Source organism: Notamacropus eugenii, chromosome 4 (assembly GCF_028372415.1).
Source record: "Notamacropus eugenii isolate mMacEug1 chromosome 4, mMacEug1.pri_v2, whole genome shotgun sequence".
Classification (NCBI taxonomy): Eukaryota; Metazoa; Chordata; class Mammalia; order Diprotodontia; family Macropodidae; genus Notamacropus; species Notamacropus eugenii.
Window position 1 is genome coordinate 279,794,235 of NC_092875.1, and position 20,439 is coordinate 279,814,673.

A 20,439-nucleotide genomic window follows, 5' to 3' on the forward strand; every position below is an offset into this window, starting at 1 on the left:
TGCATCTTTCTTACCCAAAGTAACATTCTTTTATGATAGTGGCATAATTGCTATGACTGCTGCTTATGTTATTAGAATATTGGATTGGTAAATTTCATTTTATTTCCTCATTTACATAGTGTTAGTAAGAGAATCAGCCGATTGTGAATTAGAAACCCATTTTTGGCTATATAAAAATATTTTAGCCAGTCTTATAAAATGTTATATGAATAAAGATGTCAATAATAGTAACAATTCACATTCTGTAGTGCTTTTAAGGTTTTCAAAGCATTTTCTTCACAGTCTCCTGTGAGAGTAACAGGTACTCTCATTTTACTGATGAGGAAATGTATATGTATAGTTGAATGACTGATCACATATAATTATTTAAAATAGCCTTCTAACCCACGTTCCTAACCTCAAGTCTGCAAGTATACTGCAAAGCATGCTGCTTTCCAATATACTTCTCTTGGTATATTATTATATTTTTCATACTTATTCAGAAGCAAATAAATCTGAGGCTTGAAGGTAGTAGGACCTCTAGGAGTATATTCCCTTTTATTATCAGGGAAGGTAAAGAGCAGATGTATTAGGGACTAAAAAAAAATGCCATCAGATTTAGTGGTTACAAAGACATTGTCAGGCTTTGAGAGAACAATTTTATTTAGAAGGTAGGTTTGGAAGCCTGATTGCAAGGTTTTTAGCAAGAGAGAAGTATTATGATATCATAGATTGAGAAGTCATTGTAAAGATGAGAAAATTGAAGCCTAGAGAGGTAGTAACTTTCCTAAGTTCATATAGGCAGGAATCTGAAAAACTGAAATTTGAACAAAGGTTGTCAGATGTTAAGTCTGTTACCCATTCTGCTACTGTACATGTAAAGAGATTATTCTAACAGCTATGTGGAGGATGAATTGGGTGGGGAGGAGAGGTGGGAATTTTGGAGACAGTGAAATAAATTAAGTGGTTATTAAATTAGACCAGGCAAGAGGTTATAAGGCCGTGAAAGCAGATGCTGGAAAGAAGACAGATTCAAAAGATGTTTTAAAGGCAAGAGTTAACAAGATTTAACAACTGATGAAGGAATGTGGTGAAATGAAGAGGGTAGAGGTTAGGATAACTCACAAGGTTACAAACTTGGGTGAATGTGAGGATAATATTACTCTCAAAAGAAATGGGAAATTTGATTATTCTTTGGAAAAGGAGTATGTTTAGGGGGAACAATGTTGTTATGGTTTGGACGTACTAGGTTTGAAGTGTCAGCACTACATTGAGGTGGAGATATCTAGTGAAAACAGACCTACTTTTCTGCATACAAAAAATTGCTTATGTCTCTTCCATCTTTAAAACCCTCACTTTATCTTGCAGTCCCCACTAGCTGTCATCATTCTCCTCACCTTCATGTTTAAATTTCTTACAAAAACCATTTACAATCACCTTCTCTTTTTTTAAATCTTCTGCAGTCTGACTTCAGACTTTCACCATTCAATTGAAATTACTCTCTCCAAAATTATCAGCTATATAACTGACAAACCTAATTACCTTCTCTCCATGCTCATCCTTCTTAACCTCTACAGCCTTTGACACTCTTCATCACTTTCTGGACAGGCTATGCTCTCTGGATCTCAGTGACAGTATCTTCTCCTGTCCTGGTTTTCCTCTTATTTGAATACTCTGAAGGATCTTCATGCGTGTCACTCTCACTAACTGTTGATGTCTTCCAAGACTATCAGTAAATATTTATTGAGTGCTTATGTTCTAGGCAATATACAAAGCTCCGAGGAGATAAAAACAAGAGGGTCCTTTACAGCTTTTGCTCTGGGATCAAGAGAATCTGCATTCACATCGCAGCTCAGCTCTTTGCCATGTGTAACTCTGGACAAGTCACTCAACCTTTTTTGGGTCTCAGGTTCCCCATCTGTAAAGGGTTGGGCCAAGTGACTGCTGAAGTTTCTTCCACATCTAAGTCTGTGCTCATATGATCCTCTCAGAAAGCCACACAGCCAGGCCACCCCTTTTAATAGAGCATTTTTTCCTATGTCTCCCTGTTGCTGCACATAGTGTCCTCTACTTCACCTTCCCTTCCCCAAGGCCCAGGATCCTTATCCCTGTACACTTATAGAGCTGCCCAGGAAAGGAACAGCAGAAACAGAAAGTGTTGCATCTTTAGCCTCCCACCCCATCCCTCTCATTCTGCATATACACACACTTACCCCCAAACCTGATTTTGCAAATCTGTGAAGGCAAGGAGGGTAGAGAGGGATTTCCTCCTGCTGGAGGTCCAAACAAGTGTCCATTTTAACATCATGAAGTCCTCCAACAGTAGGTCTCAAAGGAAGAGTGATGTTTTAACTGCACCATCCCTGTCCTAGCCCATCTTTTTCCCCCTCTATACATCTCATTAGCTCCTAGAGTTCAGTTATCTTTATACTGGTGTTTCCCAGCTTTGTATATCCAATCCTAGTCTCTCTCCTATACTAATTATCTCCAGTTACCTCTTGGTTATCTCAAATTGGATGTCTTGAAGGCATCTCATACTCAACATTCCCAAAATAGAACTCATCTTTCCCTCCAAACCCTACTTCTGCATTCTTCCTGTTCCTCAGGCAACTTTAGTATCATCTTCAATTCCTCAATTTTACCCCATATATTCAGTCTGTTGCCAAACCATGTTTTTATCTTCACGTTATCTCTCCATATACAACACCTTCCCTTCACTTATACAGACACCATTCTGATTCACGCCTTCTTCACCTTGTACCTGTATTGTTACAATAGCCTGCTGCTGGGACTGCCTTCTCTCCCTACTCTAATCCATCTCCATTGATCTATCAAAGTGATCTAAGGCATGGCTCTGACGATGTGAACTTCCTAGTAGATAAAATCTTGTGGCTCCTTAACGTCTCCAGCCTCAAATATAAAATCCTCTGCTTGTCTTTTTAAGTCCTTTACAACCTATCGCCTTCCTACCTTTCCAGGCTTCTGAACTCTCCTCTCAATGCACTCCGATCCAGCTGTGCTGCCTTGCTCCCATGCCCCTTCACCTATGCCCCTTGGTTTCTTTGTCTTCCTTCAAGATTTGGCTCTGTTCTCAGCTTCCACAAAAGGTCTTTCGTGGTGTATCAGCTCTTAGTGCTTTCCCCTCTACCCTGTACATCTACCCTGTATATATCTTGCACATTTCTAATTATTTGTATTTTGTCTTCCCATTAGAATGTGAGCCTCTTGCAGGGAGCAACCCTTTTTGCCCTTCCTTGTATCCCCAGCACTTAGCACAGGCTCTGGCATATAGTAAGCCCTTAAGTTAATTGGCTGACTAATGGAGAAAGTGAAGGCTATAAGAAAGGTAAAGATTTTGTAGGAATTTCTCAGTGAACAGGGTGCAAGCTACAGTACAGTAGATTTAGTAATACAGGCAGCTAACATTTATATAACACCAAGATTTACAAAGCACTTTACATATATTCTTTATTTTGACTCTTACAACCACCCTATGAGTTTAGTAGGTGCTAAACTGTTTACTATTTTACTAATGAAACAACTTAATCATTGGATCATAGCTAAAGGATAATCATTTATCTGCTTTGAGATGAAGGGCAGAGGGTAGCATTAGGATATAGTTTCAAGCTACTGAGTTTGAAATTTTCAGGAAAAAATAGTTTGTTTGCCTTGTAATGAGGAGGGCCTAGATTAATTCAAGAACCATTTAAGTACCTGCTGTGTGCCAGGAATTGTGATAGACAACTATCTCATCAAATTCAGATCATCCTATCCATCTTTTCATAGGAAGTAAAACATGTAGATAAAAAATTTGAGTGCTACAGTACGATCCTTGATCTCATCCATGTGACTAGTTTGTTTTTGTTTCTGTTTTTTTTTTATTTAACTTTTAACATTCATTTTCACAAAATTTTGGGTTCCAAATTTTCTCCCCATTTCTCCCCTCTCCCCACCCCAAAACACCGAGCATTCTAATTGCCCCTATCACCAATCTGCCCTCTCTTCTAACATCCCTCCCTTTCCTTATCCCCATCTTCTCTTTTGTCCTATAGGGCAAGATAAATTTCTATACCCCATTACCTGTATTTCTTATTTCCTAGTAGCAAGAATACTACTCAACAGTTGTTCCTAAAACTTTGACTTCCAACTTCTCTTCATCCCTCCCTCCCCACCCATTCCCTTTGGGAAGGCAAGCAATTCAATATAGGCCATATGTGTGTAGTTTTGAAAATGACTTCTGTAATAGTTGTGTTGTGTAAGACTAACCGTATTTCCCCTTATCCTATCCTGCCCCCCATTGCTTGTATTCTCTCTTTTGATCCTGTCCCTACCCAAGAGTGTTGACTTCAAATTGCTCCCTCCTCCCACTGCCCTCCCTTTCATCATCCCCCCCACCCTGCTTATACCCTTCTCCCCCATTTTCCTGTATTGTAAGATAAGTTTTCATACCAAAATGAGTGTGCATTTTATTCCTTCCTTTAGTGGAATGTGATGAGAGTAAGCTTCATGTTTTTTCTCTCACCTCCCCTCTTTTTCCCTCCACTGAGAAGTCTTTTACTTGCCTCTTTTATGAGAGATAATTTGCCCCATTCCATTTCTCCCTTTCTCCTCCCAATATATTTCTCTCTCACCCCTTAATTTCATTTTTTAAAGATATGATCCCATCCTATTCAATTCACTCTGTGCTCTGTGTGTGTGCGTGTGTAATCCCAGCAACTACCCAGATACTGAAAAGTTTCAAGAGTTACAAATATTGTCTTTCCATGTAGGAATGTAAACAGTTCACTTTATGACTTCTCTTTGCTGTGTACTTTTTCATGCTTCTCTTGATTCTTGTGTTTGAAAGTCAAATTTTCTATTCAGCTCTGCTCTTTTCATCAAGAATGCTTGAAAGTCCTCTATTTCATTGAAAGACCATTTTTTCCCCTGAAGTATTATACTCAGTTTTGCTGGGTAGGTGATTCTTGATTTTAGTCCTAGTTCCTTTGACTTCTGGAATATCCTATTCCACGCCCTTCAGTCCCTTAATGTAGAAGCTGCTAGATCTTGTGTTATCCTGATTGTATTTCCACAATACTTGAATTGTTTCTTTCTAGCTGCTTGCAATATTTTCTCCTTGACCTGGGAACTCTGGAATTTGGCCACAATATTCCTAGGAGGTTTTCTTTTTGGATCTCTTTCAGGAGGTGATTGGTGGAGTCTTTCAATATTTATTTTGCCCTTGGGTTCTAGAATCTCAGGGCAGTTTTCCTTGATAATTTCATGAAAGATGATGTCTAGACTCTTTTTTTGATCAAGGCTTTCAGGTAATCCCATAATTTTTAAATTGTCTCTCCTGGATCTATTCTCCAGGTCAGTGGTTTTTCCAGTAAGATATTTCGCATTATCTTCCATTTTTTCATTCTTTTGGTTTTGTTTTGTGATTTCTTGGTTTCTCATAAAGTCATTAGCCTCCATCTGTTACATTCTAATTTTTAAAGAACTATTTTCCTCAGTGAGCTTTTGAACCTCCTTTTCCATGTGGCTAATTCTGCTTTTTAAAGCCGCCTTCTCCTCATTGGTTTTTTGAACCTCTTTTGCCAGTTGAGTTAGCTTATTTTTAAAGGTGTTATTTTCTTCAGCATTTTTTTGGGGTCTCCTTTAGCAAGGTGTTGACCTGCTTTTCATGCTTTTCTTGCATCTCTCTCATTTCTCTTCCCAATTTTTGCTCCACCTCTTTTAGTTGATTTTCAAAATCCTTTTTGAGCTCTTCCATGGCCTGAGACCATTGAATATTTATTTTGGATGTTTGGGATACAGAAGCCTTGACTTTTATGTCTTTCCCTGATAGTAAGCATTGTTCTTCCTCATCAGAAAGGATGGAAGGAGATATCTGTTCACCAAGAAAGTAACCTTCTATGGTTTTCCTTTTTTTGGGCATTTTCCCAACCAGTTACTTGACTTTTGGGTCCTTTGTCAAGAGTAGGGTATACTCTGGGAATCTGTGAGATCTCAGTTCCTCCACGGTGGCACGATCAAGCATGTACTGGTCTGGATGCAGAGACGGATTTTTGTGCCCAGAATCTTAGCAGTTACCTCTCCACAGCCACCTGGCCTCCAGTTCCACCAAGTCAGCACTGGGGGCTGATTTTCAGATAAGCTGGATGGGCAGGGCCGCCATTCAGTGTGAGACAAAGACCAGCTCGCCCAGGGCCTCCACACAGTGCTGAGATAAAACTCAGCTTTTCGGTGCCCCGCAGGGGTTTATACACTGTTGGAGCTGCATGCAGCCTCTGTGGCTGCTGCCTGCTGCTGGAGCTATGGGAAGGCCCTTCTCCTTTCCTGACCAGCTGGAAAAACCCCTGTCACTGACCTTTGGTGCCTGTGGGTTGAGGGATCTGAGGACCTGCTGCTTCAACTAGAGATTCCGCCCCTGAGGTGTCCTCCTCCCAGAGTGTTGCGCCGGGTGTGTGGCCAGGGCTGGGCTGGGCTCCGTGCTCCACTCTGCGTCAGGTGCAACTGACGTTTCCCGTGGGCCTTTCAGGTCACCCTGGGCTGGAAATCTCCTCCTCTCTGTTTTTCTCCACTTCTGTTCCTCTAGAATTTGTTGAGGGTCCCTCTGTACAGGTATTTTGTGGTCTGTGTGGGGAGACCCTGCGTAAGTATGTCTTTCTAGTCTGCCATCTTGGCTCCGCCCCCTCCCTTCTCTGTTTTTGTTTTTCAGATTACAGCCTATCAATACCTCATATGTAGTTTCTGTCCCACATCCATCCTCTAATTCTTCCATTAGGGATCTACCCAACATTTTGGTTGCCTTTCTCTAGTTCCTTCAACATTGTATCAGTATCATTATAGCACTTGGCTATTCATCTTACTTACACCTTGATCTTACTACATACCTGGTCTGCCTCCTTTTTCATTTCCTGGCAGTACTTTGTGCCTCTTGATGAGCACATTATTAATTAGTAATTCACCAAAGCATACTTTTCCCACCAAGAATTAACTGTGTTGCCTTTTGGGTAATACCAGATTTTGATTTCACAGATATCAACATTCCAGATCTTCATTTCCAAGACTTAGGGCCCTGTAGTCTGGAGAGTGATGAGACCTACACAATGTTGTGTGCTCATTGGAGCATCTAGAGAAACTCACTATATGTAAGGATTTTCACTTCTATTTGTATTGTTCGTTAGGTGTTTTCTATGACCAGAGCTATTTCATTTGGCACAAGATGCTGACATTTTAGGAGCTAGTTACTTGCTGTGTCTTCAGGGATAGAAACACGTTGCTATAGAAAAACTGGCAGATTTGTTCCATTTTCCAGTTTATTTGGGATCCTCTTTCCAGATTCAACTATAAATGTTCATAGAGTACTCTCATTTAGCTTTCATGCCAAGTTTTTCTTTAAGCTTCTTTTCTACTCTCCTGCTTTTTCTTACTTATAAGACATTGCTGTTCATATCTTCCCTATCTTTTTCTTTTTAATGTTTAGCAGGTAAATTTCTAGTCTAAGTCAGCATTGCCTTTGGCTACTGTGGGAACAATTTATCAAAGAGATCAGATGAAGCAGTTAATACAATATTTTAGACTCTTCTTTGAGGCAGCTCCTTTATAGAGTAGGAAGTGATCATTGGAGTCGTTGTTTTCCTATTATCCTCCATTTTTCAGCTTCAAGAACAATAGGTTAGGTTGGAATTATTATAACTTTATGCAGCCTTATTTTCTCTTCATTTTTTGTGTTTATTTTGACTTCAGACACACCGAGTTTATGATCTGAGTGCACAGCTGAGACATGACCAACCTTCATCCCCATCAGTAGTCAGCCATTTTTTTATTTCTTTTCTGTCATATTGTTCAGTGCTTGATCTGTTCATCATCTTCCACTTGCTTGGAGAAAGTATTCTTGAGACATGCATGATGCCTCTAAAGGGTATCCAAGCCTTAGGGAACTCTTTCATTTCTTAATCCCAAACTTTATTATTCAATGCATTTTTTTCTGCTCTTTCCAATGTTCACCCTCAGATTAAAGAAATCAAATACTAAGATGTGTGTTGACTTGGTTTGGAGCAAAGGTTCTTAATCTTTTTTGCATCATAGACCCCTTTGGCAATCTGATGAAGTTTATGGATCTCTTTTCAAAATAATGTTTTTAAATGAATAAAACAAAACACCTAGAGTTACACAGGAAACCAGTTATAGTAAGGTAGTTATCAAAATAGCTTTAACAAAACCAAGCTCACAGTTCTAAAGTTTAAAAAGATCTTGTGCAAGTGCCTCTTGGTAGAACTTCTCTGCCTGTTCATCCTTTGCAACAGGTCTTGACACTTAAGTTGAAGTCATCTTCAAGGTATTTTGCTTTTTTTCATAATGAGCTCTGTATAATAATATGACCAAGAATTGTATGAAATGGCTTGAAAATATGGTAAAGTCAACTTTGCCAACTACACTATTTGCTTCTCCAAAGAGAATCTGTGAGCCATCCTTCCATTTAGCTACAACCTGTTTATGTCTATTGATTTCATTTATATAGGAAGAATGTCATTGTTGTTCCTTATTGTATCAGCTCATTGGTCTTTGGACAAAAATTTCACATTTGGAGTGCCAACTGATTAATTAATGTTTATAACTAATCGTATAGGGATTTGACTTATACAGTTCTCTTTTCTCTTTTTATATTTAAATGTTGTTTTTAAGAATATGATAAAAAATAAAAGTTTTTTTTTAAAATGATAGGATTATTAGCATTCTGCCCCCATCTCTGCCCCCTTACTGTCACGTAGGGAGATGGTAGGGAATTGCTAACACTGAGGGAATATTGTTGATAGTAACACTAGAGTAAGATGAACCGGAGTTCATCTCTGGCTATATGACCTTGGGCAAGTCATTTAAACTTCCTGGGCCTTGAGTTTCCTCATCTAATGAAGGGGTAGAACTAGATGACATCAGGGGTCCCTTCCAGCTTTAGATGTATAATCTGTCTTGTATTTTTCTTTGTTTAATGCATTTTCATGACCAAAGAAGCCTCCTTATAAGCTAAAGTTGAATTAATAACAATTACTCTGAGGTCTGGCTACTGAATAAGTTGTCATTTTCCCTATCTACACTAAAATCCCCAGATTATTTTCAGCTAAACTTCTTTATGGCCATCCTTCCACTATCTTGTACTTGTAAGTTCATTCCTTTTCAAATTCACTCATACTTACACTTATATTGATCTCTTAATAAATTTAATACTACTTAGATTTGGTCTAGTACTCTAGCCCAGGAGTGGTGAACCTGCCGCCTCAAGGTCATATGTGACCTTTTCACTGAATCTAAACTTACAAGCCTCTAGGCCACAGGTTCCCAACCCCTGCTCTAGCCTGTAGATTTTTTTTTTGTCACTTGCATATTATTTATCCCAATTTTTTTATCATCTGCAAATGTGGCAAACATGATATCTCTACATTTATTCAAGTTATTCAGTTAAAATGTTGGCATTAGGCCAAGCACAAAGCCCTGGGACACTGAATTGGAGACCTCTTTACAAATTGACATTGAACCATGAAAGGGCTTCAGCAGTGAAAAGTAGATTTGAGAAATGAACAACCACAAAAACAGAATTTGTCAGTTGTTTGGCTGAAATTTTGGTAAACTGTGTCCACAGCATTCCCTTTATCTTCCATTTGAATTGCCCTGTCAGAAATTAGGTTAGTCTGCCACCACTTGTTTTAAAAATGACATAACTGATCTTTGTTCTTGCCACTTCTTTATTATGCTCACTCGTCTCTGCAGTGGTTAGTACATTCTAGGATTTTGCTGGGAATCAAAATCAATCATTGGTCTATTAATTTACACACTTAATATTCTTTCATTTTTTGAAAACCAGGATGGTATTTGCCCTTTTCTCCAAAATCTTTCCCAAAGTGCTGACAGGGCATGTTGCTTCCATGCTCCAGGATACAGCTCATCTGAGCCTCTTGAGTGCGGTCACCATACTCTCTTGCCCTCTTCTTCCTTATCTTATTTTTAGAGTCCACATTACTAATTTTTGTACTGTCCTTTCAAGTCTGGAAATCAGTGATGTATTATGGTAAGTGTGACCAGGCCTTCGTCCCAGGACACTGACAATCCTTGCATAGAAATAAGTGAGTTTATAATCTGAATAACAAAAACAATTAAAGAAAGAAGCTACCTTAGCATTTCTCCCTCCTGCAGTGGCAACGTCCTAGGTGAGCAATCCTACCCAGCCTTATCCTATTCTGTTCTTCCTTTTCTTCCAGGGCAGCAGCTTCGGCATCTGAGTCTTCATGACCTGGAGTACTTTCTCTTCTACTCCCACTGAATTTGTTTGTAAATTTTTGAAATATTTTTATGTTTGCCCATGGCATATTTTATGAGACTTCCCATAAACACCACATTTGCTTGTTTTGACTCTTGACAAAGATAACAGAAAACATTAAAGGTTGGGCAGATCTGCCTTCTTTGCATTGTCCTGAAGAATTTTAGGCTATATGAGGAAATTCAAGAACCAGAAGACCAGGAGACATGATTAATAACTGTGGGAGCAGAAACCAAGGCAGTGTTTCTATCAGAGACAGTAAATGCTTTTCTAAAACAAAACTAAAGAATCAGAAATAAGTAAAGGAGAAAATATTATATAGGGAAGCAGATGGTATCAGTGAGATAAGTTTGTTTCAGACACCTTTTCTTTTAATGGCATAATTATGAAAATGGAAGTCAGTAATTGGATATGGCCTAGAATGTTGTAAAAGCAGAATTGGGACTCTGAAAATGTTAGATGAAAGTACAACCCCACAACACTCATCAATTACAAATAGCTTAAGTTTTAGAATATGGTTTATTTTAGCTAGTAATTGATTTCTTATTAGAACTGCTAAAAAGAATTGGAATTGACAGGTTTTGTTCACTTCCTTCCGCCCCTTGTCAAGCAACTGATCATCAACAATTCTACCTATTGCTTGACAAGGAAAGGGGAAGGATAAGAGGAAAGATGAAATCTGTCAATGGATACCTTGGTTATATCCTTGTGTTTGGAATTTTGGGGGAGGAATATGAAACTGTACCGTATTCATTATCACTCACCCTTTTATCACTACCCTTGTTAAAAACATAAATATGTCTTTGTCTATTTCAATGGACATCATTGTCTGTGGTGTTTATTTAGTAATGTTTAAGCTAAGTGAAATACTACAAATGAGTTTCAGTAACTTCATTATAGCCACCAGATGGCAGTATGTTACACAAAGACAAATTTCAACTATTACTGTTATCAATTATGTCATTTCAATATTTTAGTACTTTTAAAATTTTAATTGTGTGTGTCTGTATCTAACCTCACAGTTTTCTACTTTACCTCTATTTTTTTTTTAAATTATCTATTTTAAGGTAGCTTATTACCTTGATTTCTTATGGCAACTACCTCAACCTTGACTTATAGTCTTTGAGTGAAAGTTCACTTACTATGCTTGTTTAGTCTGAGATCTATTGTGATTGTGTGCATATGTGTGTGTGTGTGTGTGTGTGTGTGTGTGTGTATTCCTTAGCCAGATTGTTAGTTCAACAAGAGTAAGTACTAAGTTTTATTGCTTTGTTTTAAAAAAAAAGCTTTAGTACTTACAAAAGTGTTGTACTGTGTGGTAATAAATATTTGCAAAGTCAGATAAAGTTTCTGTATTATTGGTATCACCCAGGTATTGTTCCCAGGACTTCAAAGAGCAGCAAATAGTCAAGAGGATTAATGGGCTAGAAGAAAAGAAGGTGGAATTTAATTAAGGTGGCCTAGAGACAGCTATTATCTTTTACTTTCATGTTTTTAATATTGAGGAAGAAGAAATGTTGATGTAGAATCAATGGAAGCAAAAGTTTCGTTGTCATTGATTTATCTCATACTGAGAAAAATTGTTGGTTCAGTGATGACTCCAAAATCAGTTAGAGGTATAAAAAGAGGCAGCTTGATAAGAGCCAGCCTCAAGGTCAGAAAGACCTGGGTTCAAGTTCCTCTTAAGATGTATACTGGTTGTGTGACTCTAGACAAGTCACTTAATCTTGTAGGGTTCTGGGAAACTCTTCTAGGACAAAATTGTTTTGTTTTGTTTTGTTTTGAAAAGTGAACTGTTAGTTTGAATTGTTAAGTGTTTTAGCTTCCCATGAAAGCACATTTTCCATTTTGTAATTCTTGTTGGTCTCTGTGATTCTTTCATTAAAGAATTCATACCTAAATCAATTTTTTATAGGATTGGAGTGAGTAGTACTTAAAAATTCACACAGATTATGTGATCATAGATTTAGGGCTAGAAAGAAGCTAAAGTCAGCTAGTCCAACCCTTCATTTTCCCAATAAGGAAGCTGAGACCTAGATGGTTTGAATAGTCTGTCCAAGGTTACCCCAAATAGCAGGAAGCAGGTGTCAATGCCATTTTTATTTTAGTTACCCATTTTAATAAATACTTTTCTAAGTTCATTTTGAATACTTTTCTGACTTCTTAACCAAATCTAATTTCATCTTTTTTGATTGCTGAACCACCATCATTGTGGAGTGTTCTTCTACAGTGATGCTAGTAAGGAATGGTACCCGCACTGCTGGGTTTGGGTTTTGGTTTAGTTTTGAGTTGCTGTCCAGTGTCTCTTCTCACTCTCAGTTGTCCAGTCATGGTAGCCAATGTCAGGTAACTTGCTCTTTGAGGCTCTTCTTCATCACCGTCACCCTGTTTTAAATTTCTTGTACTCTAGGAAGGCAAATAAGCAATCTTTTAAAAAATCACGTCTAAAGTGATTCAATAAGCATTTATTAGTGCCTCTTATAGGCCAGGACCTGTGCTAAGCACTAGGACTACAAAGAGCAAAAGGTAGCCTCTGCTTGTGGGTAGACTCTAACTGAGAAATTCCCCTATTAAGTGTATGAGCTTTTAACATCTACCTTGATTTTCCAAAGGCTTTTGTTTCTTGGTCCTCCAGTATATTCCAAGTAGTTGAAGTTGTATAAATGATACCTAGATAAGTAAAATGTTACTATAGTTGTTAGGAAATAAGATTTTGGGACAAAGTAATTACAATTGAAACTCCATCTAGATTCCTGCTTATTTTAGATAGTGGTAAGAGTTTTCAGCTTGACATGATTATATTAATTTATCTTCATTCTTTGGAACCTATTTATTTCTCATTCCCCAATAAGTAAACTATTTTTGTAAATAAGCTTCATAGAATGTTCCCTGTCCCCACAAGAGTCAGCATTTTGTGAAATTCAAACACAAATAGTCATTTTCCAAGGCTAAGTAAAATATTATTTTTATAAATATGATTCAGCTGTGTAAGTCAGATTAATTTTGCTAATTTTAACAGTTTGTTAAATATCATCGTGTTCTCAGAGTATGCAGTGTTCAGTTTGAAGCCTATAATTCACTTCAAATAGATAAATAATACTTCTAGAAAAAAATTAAAAAGAATCATCCAAAGATAGTTTTGAAAGCTACTGCCGACTGGTACAATATCTCTTGTCATCTAGAATTCTAAAAATACTTTTTTCCTTATGAGTCTCCATAGACTATGAGATAATCACAAAGAGACACCATTATTCAATATATAGAGAATATAACTGTTGTATAGTGAAAAGAACACTGGATTTTGAATCAGCAAACCTGGGTTTGAATTCCTCTTCCTATTTTCAATTGCTACTTGACCTATATAGCAAGTCTTTAACCTTCAATGAGTTTTATGTTTCTTTAGCTCCAAAATATGAATAGTGATAATTATACTACCTACTTTACCGGGTCGCTGTGAAGTTCAGATGAGAAAATATATCAAGTATTTTGTAAAACATAAAGTACTACACAAATGTTATCTGTTAAATATATATGTATATGTGCTTTACATTTCAGGTATTAAATTTTATGGTTGAATAATGTCACCATTTTCATGAATTTAAGATTTTTCTGTGAAATTAGGATTGGGATTAGGAACAGCTCTTTTGCTTTCTCATTGTAATTGTCAAGATTACCGAGCTAAACCCTTGCCAACTAGTGGCTAAGTCAATTTTTCTTTTTTCTAAAGGTTGTTTGAGGTTATAGGAGCCAAAAAGTCATCTAGAATAACTTTATTGTAATGAAAGCAGTCCTGTACAATGAGTGTTCTACATCTTCTGACTATAAAATACACACGTCTTTAGTCCATTAGTTATTGGGTCACTTCAAAGTTGTTACCAAATGAAATCTTATAGACTAAGTATAATAAATTTATTAGTGACTCATGAAATTTTAAATAGCACAGTTCTCCAGATTCAGTTGCACTGTTTTAGTTTCATATAGATTCAGCTAACTTAGCAAGAGAGCGATTTATTTACATAATTTGACGCATTTAATACTGTCTGCTAAAGTGTAAATTTGTATTTAATGTGAAGTTATAACACTGTTCTTGGACCGTGATTCTTATGTTTTAGTTAAATATGAAAAAAGTTGGTTCTCCCTAGGTATTCTAGCTTTGTGAATTTTTAATTTTAAATCTTCTGACTGTAGCTTTTAATTAGCCCAATTTATAAGACCATCATAATAATTGAAATGTTATTAGAAATAAAGATAAGGGTGGGTTTTTTTCCGCTTTTTATGTGAGAAAACTTCAATTTTGAGGAATGTGAATTATTTCAAAGTTGGATAAAAGCCAGTTTTTTCTTTGCAACTCCAGCACACATTTGAAAAGGTGCTCACTTCCTAAGTGCCTTGTGAATCTGCAATGATTAATTCTTCTCATTATTTTGCTGCAAATTCTCATGACCCTCTGTGATGATTCGATCACCCACTTAGAGTTTATGCATATTCATATCTCTCTATTCCTGCCGCAGTCGTTCAAGTCTCCTTCACTGGCTATGGTGTGTGCTTGGTGCAGTAATTGAGCTGCGGTAGATTGATTACTCTGGGGAGCTGTCAGGCCTTTAAAGGTGAAAACATATCAGTCCTGTTAATTAGGAAACAAAGCTCTGGTGGCAAGTTCAGCAGTCAAATGCTTCCAGTGTAGAAATGACAAGGGGGTATGATTTGTTCCTCTCCATGAATCCTTTTTACCTTTTTGTATTTGAGCTAGCTCTATATCAGTAGTAGTGGGCTTCTGCTGAGAGGATAGAATCCTTGCATAATTTTCATAAACTCAGGTTGAAGGAAATTCCATATGCATTATTGATAGTATTAACTATGGTTTGTCACTTCGTCAAATACTGTGCATGTCTTCTAGCTGTTACTGAGTTTATATACTTCATTTTTATTCCTTTTTTACTTGTAACTAATTTCTATTTAAATGTCAGATAGCTTAGTACTTGTTCTGGATTAATTTTAGTATGGATTAATTGAAAGTACAACTTAGTCATATTGTGGGAGAAAAATGTTAAAAACTATTTAGAGTGGTATAAAATTTGAATAGTATTATCTTGTTTTCTTGAGCCTGTTGTGGGCCTGTGGTGTAAAGCTGAATGAATATCACTACTGTAATCCTAGTGGAAGACAGCTTTTTGTTTTCAAGCCATCTTATTGAGTAAAGTTGTCATCTGGTCTAGAAATTACATTTGATATTGCAAGAGATGATATTGTTTACATAGTACCCCCTTTGCTCAGGTATTGCTTCTGTATTTGTAACTTATTTTTATCTTTTTATAATAAACTATGGGTGTTTATTTTTCAAATAATCTAATCTTACCAGTGGTTTGTTTTGGGGTTTTTTTCCAGGCATTTATTAATACAGCAAAAGAAATTTATGAAAAAATCCAAGAAGGAGTTTTTGACATTAATAATGAGGTAATTTCTTTTATTGTCTATTTAGTTTCAAGATAAAAAACACAAACAGTATGGAACATTAGTTCTAGAATGCATGAATTTCATAACAAAAATCTTTAACATTAATTATGTTTATGGAAAAGTAGGTTTTCAATAACCAGACTAAAGACTTGATAAATCTAATGATATTTGCATTTTTATGCTTGCCATTATAGTAGACTGTCACTAAAAGTTGTGATGAAAATGGATTAAAGTAAGTGACCCTATCCATCCATGCACCAATGCAAAATAATATAAATCCCCCAAAGAGGAAAGAAAATCCACTTTCATCCACTTGTCCATATGGTGTCATCTGCTTTCAGGAATAATTTTCCAGTATATAGGTGAAGAGAGGCCATGTTACTGATGATAACAGATGTACTGCTCTCTGAGCTATCTAGTGCACTTTGAAAATTATACCAAATACAACACAGTCAGGTTTTCAGGGGGCTGAATTACTGTATACCGTTGTGAGTTTAAATAAGGTTATCTTGAGCTGATTTTAGTCTGTATGCTTTAAAATTTGTAGCTGTAAAGCATACAATTAAGTTTTTGCACGAGGTTATATCTAACCTAAGGAGATAATCCTCATTGTGCACTCATCATATGGTACACTTTAGAATTTTTACAAGGGATCTGTCATGTAGCCCCAACAAGAATGAGCTCCATGCAAAAGGGACTGGATAGTTTAATTACCTCTGTATCCCTTTAAGTGCCTAGAATAGTGTTTTGCACATGGTAGTCACTGTTAATTATTTGTTGAATGGCCTTGTATTCATATTACATAAAAATTTTGTTCTGCAAAAACTTTTTATTTTTTGTTCAGTATCTTAGTGCTTGCATAGTTAGAGGAAGAAAAAGAAAGAGATTTTTCCAGCAATTTTAAAAGTAAGCAAAACACCATATAGGGAATTTATAGTAAAACTGTTTGTTCTTGGCCTAGGCATAAGCGAGGCTTTAATTATTTCAACAATACTCATATGCAGAAAATAATGTTATATGCTTTTTTCTAAAGAACAAACCTAAATTCCTTGTACTTTGATATATGCTTTCATGCTCATAAATCTTTATGGTTTTAAAATGTTCTTTATTAATGTGTTAGTTTAAAGGAGATGCCATCAGAGACTGAGGCTATATAAATTGAACAGTAATTGGGGCCTCTATTTAAGAGGTCTCTTCATTGTTTCTGTCTAGTTTCATATAGTAGCTGACTGCTTTACTGTGCCTTATGGAGCTTTGATTGCAATATGCTGTCAAGAGCCAACAGTCTGTGCTATTTATTTGGCGTAATGCCAAGTCTGGCTCCTTGATTCCTCAAGAAGTTGCTACCAGCCCAGAGGGGGCAAAACCAATGAGCCATAGGGCATGCTTTTTATTAAAGAGGAGTCAAAAGAGCGAAAAGAAACCACATCAGCTGCTGTCAATACTGAGCTAGTGCCAGAAACCCCAAGGCTACTAGTGTTGCAGAACAACTGCCAAGCACTATAAATCTGAGATTTACTGTGACGCAAAGTTTCCTTAAGAGCTTAATTTCTGAAGCTACTGTATTACTTTTCTCAAAGTGCTGTATTTTTAGGTAAAATCCACTTGAGGGAGTGAGGGTTAAGATATAAGTGTAAGTTTGATGAATGAAAGAAATCCGCTGCGTGTGGGTTCTTGGCCAGTTGCCATGTCTTTGGGGATCATAGAAATTATTGATGACACAGAACACTCGTATGCCCTTAGCCTGTACAGCTGATTCAACATGCAACAGAAATGCTGTAGAGAAAGGAGACGTTTTGTATTAGAGCAGCATGGGCTGAGAGTGTTTTTCTCTTTGAAAATTTATTTGAAATAAAATTATGTTTAAAAGATTTTATATTACAAGAAACTCATAAAACACCCTACAGTTTTCAGTAGCTATTTAGCCTGTGCCTGTTCTGGTTAGCAGGTGTTTTTAAATAAAGTGACATGATGTTTTGTGTTTCAGAGGAAAAGGTCCTTGTTAGCTATTTGACATTTCTAATTATGATTAGGTATGTTCAGTATGAGTACTTGCTAAACTTTGTAATGTGGCAAGTCAGATGAGTTAAAGACTTGCTAAAAATATTATTTTAAGTATGACAGGTTGGTTTTTTCCGAGATGAAATTCACTGTTTCCCCCTTTTAATTATTTCAGGCAAATGGCATTAAAATCGGCCCTCAGCACGCCGCTACTAATGCAGCACACGCTGGCAGTCAGGGAGGGCAACAAGCTGGTGGAGGCTGCTGTTGAGTCTGTACTTTCTAGCTGCCTGAATGGGGCCTGCTAACTTGTTCTTTCACCCTGTCTCCCACTGTTCAGCTGAGACATGAAACTATTGTGAAATGGCTTTCATGTCGCAGAAGACTTTATCCTTCAAATTCTTGTATAACTTTGAATAAATGGTTAATGTTCACTTAAAAGACAGATTTTGGAGATTGTATTCATATATATTTGCATTTGATTTCGAGTTCACTTGATGTGATTATTTTTGTTAAATGTTGTCTTGTGCCCTTGACTACAAACTGAATTGTATTAAACACTACAAAAGTCATTGGAGTATCTTAAATCAGTTTGTGTAGTTAGGTTTCCCTGCCACCTGCGGTTACCTAATGTTTGATATTGTAGAACTGTCCTCAGAAAGTTTGTCACTTTTGAAGGCCATAAAGAAAAGCAGAAGGTCTCTTTTAATTCTGTATTTATCATTTACTTTCTGTATATATAGTTTAACAACCTGCTTGGGTATATTTGCCAAGCTAGAAATCTTTAATGCATTTGCATAAATTCTATACTGTTTAGAGCTTGAAGACAGTGACTACAGAAGCATTGTTAGGAATTGCTTGGACACTGAATTTTAAATCTTTTTGACATTGTTAGCATGTTCATCTTTTTTCTTGTTACTATCCAAGTCCAAGAAGAATGCTTGATGTATATTATTAGAAGCTATATTATATATGTGTTAACCTATTTTAATGCCAAATGTTTGCTGTTTGAACACAATTTCCATAACACCTCTTCAGAAATGCATTAGTTGTTTGCCTTAATGAATACTGTAGATAAAATCACAGTATGAGTACATAAATACAAGAGGAATTAACATGTGTCAAAATAGCACCACAAAGAATTAATATCCAGATCCAATGACACATTATGAGGACTTAAATCTTTTTCTCAAACATAATAACGTTTTGTGTGTTTTTCATTTATTGACATGATTTCTAAGTATATTTTTCATGCAGGACAGTTTTCCAGCTTAGATGTACAGTGAATGTGTAAAGTTTTCTTTTAGTGGCAGCCTGTAATCTTTGGTATATGGTAAGCATCTTGTCTGTTTTCAAAGAGGATATGACAATAAATCTACCAGGTGAAAAATCCTGATAAAAAAAAAAAAAGCAAAAGTGGAAAAGCTTTGGTAATTTGCTAAATATAGTGGTTTTATCTTTTTTTCTTTCTCTTTTCCCTGATCTATAATGAAATTGTTTTAGCAGTGCAAAATAAAATCCTATGTATAAAAGTATTCTTTTTTTTTATTATGCCACATCTTTTATAAATTGCACATTGTTTTGAAAATGCATTACCATTTTCCATAAGTATTTTGACTTGCAAAAATATCTGAGTACTTATCAACCCAAAATGGAATTTGTGTTCTCTGCTAAAAAATATTGACTCTAAAGTCATTAATATTCCCCTTCTCCATCTTAAGAATGGATGCCAAGGATCAGCTTTTACATTTATCACTTATCAGCAGTTCAATTGCAAGCATAGGTTTTCAGTTCCAAAGTGGCACAAAGTAGTTTTACCTGAAAGAGGATAGAAGTTACTTTGATTGCATTCACAGACACTTACACAATACTGATCTGGTCTAAAGATTTAAGATTTGGCAATAATTCTTGTGGGAAATGGCTTGAAGTTATCTGTCATAGTTTCATTTTAACCAGCTCTTGAAAACAGAGAACAAAGCAAAGCAATTTCATATAAATTGTCATTATATGTTTCACACTCATGTATCACCAAGTTAATGTGAAATTTTACTTAAAGTAGATATGTAGATTACCTGTTAGCTCCATCACTACACCTAATACTGATCTGAGAAGAAGCTATGTGGTCATGGGCAAATCTCTCTGTGTCTGGTTCCTCATCTTCATGATAGAGATGTCAGATCACAAATCTCTCAGATCTCTCATAACTTTAGAATTATATGATTTTCTAATCAGTATCCTGGTGAAATAGCTATAAATATTTCACTAAGACTTAGAACATCATCTGCCTACTTTCTGTTGTAGGGAATGAAGATTCTATGGAAGCGTTAGCTTCAGGCTGTTAAATACATCACGTTCAATATGCTTCTTCTTGCCCTATTGTAAATTCAGAAGAGGAAGGAAAAGTAAAGGGCCACTTTATAGGTTAGAGCTCCTAATTCTATCCCAAGTGTTATCTCCTGCCTCTGTCATCCTCAGCCTTCCCTTATTATTCTGTGGCAAAACTGATGTGCCTAGAAATAACATGCCTAAGAAGAAGAAGAGCTCACATTTATTTTGCAATTTAACATCTACAAAGTGTTTTCCGTACAGTAGCCCTATGGTAGGTACAGAAAGTATTCTTCCCATTTTACAGATGACAGGCTCAGAAACATTCTCACTTGTTCATGAAAATATAGCTAATAACTGTCAACACAAGGATTTGCTCC

The 20,439-nt window shown here is 36.5% G+C and overlaps 1 protein-coding gene across 1 annotated transcript in view; it reads left to right on the forward strand.

Annotated features, from left to right (window-relative positions):
• The window catches only part of RAB2A (RAB2A, member RAS oncogene family), a 119,711-nt gene extending 100,442 nt beyond the window's left edge, over positions 1-19,269 (forward strand). The window contains exons 7-8 of the mRNA XM_072604657.1: positions 15,665-15,733; positions 17,910-19,269. Of these exons, the coding sequence (XP_072460758.1) occupies positions 15,665-15,733; positions 17,910-18,005 (165 nt within the window). The 3' untranslated portion in view covers positions 18,006-19,269. The remainder of the gene's footprint in view (positions 1-15,664; positions 15,734-17,909) is intronic.
• The last annotated feature ends 1,170 nt before the right edge of the window (positions 19,270-20,439 follow it).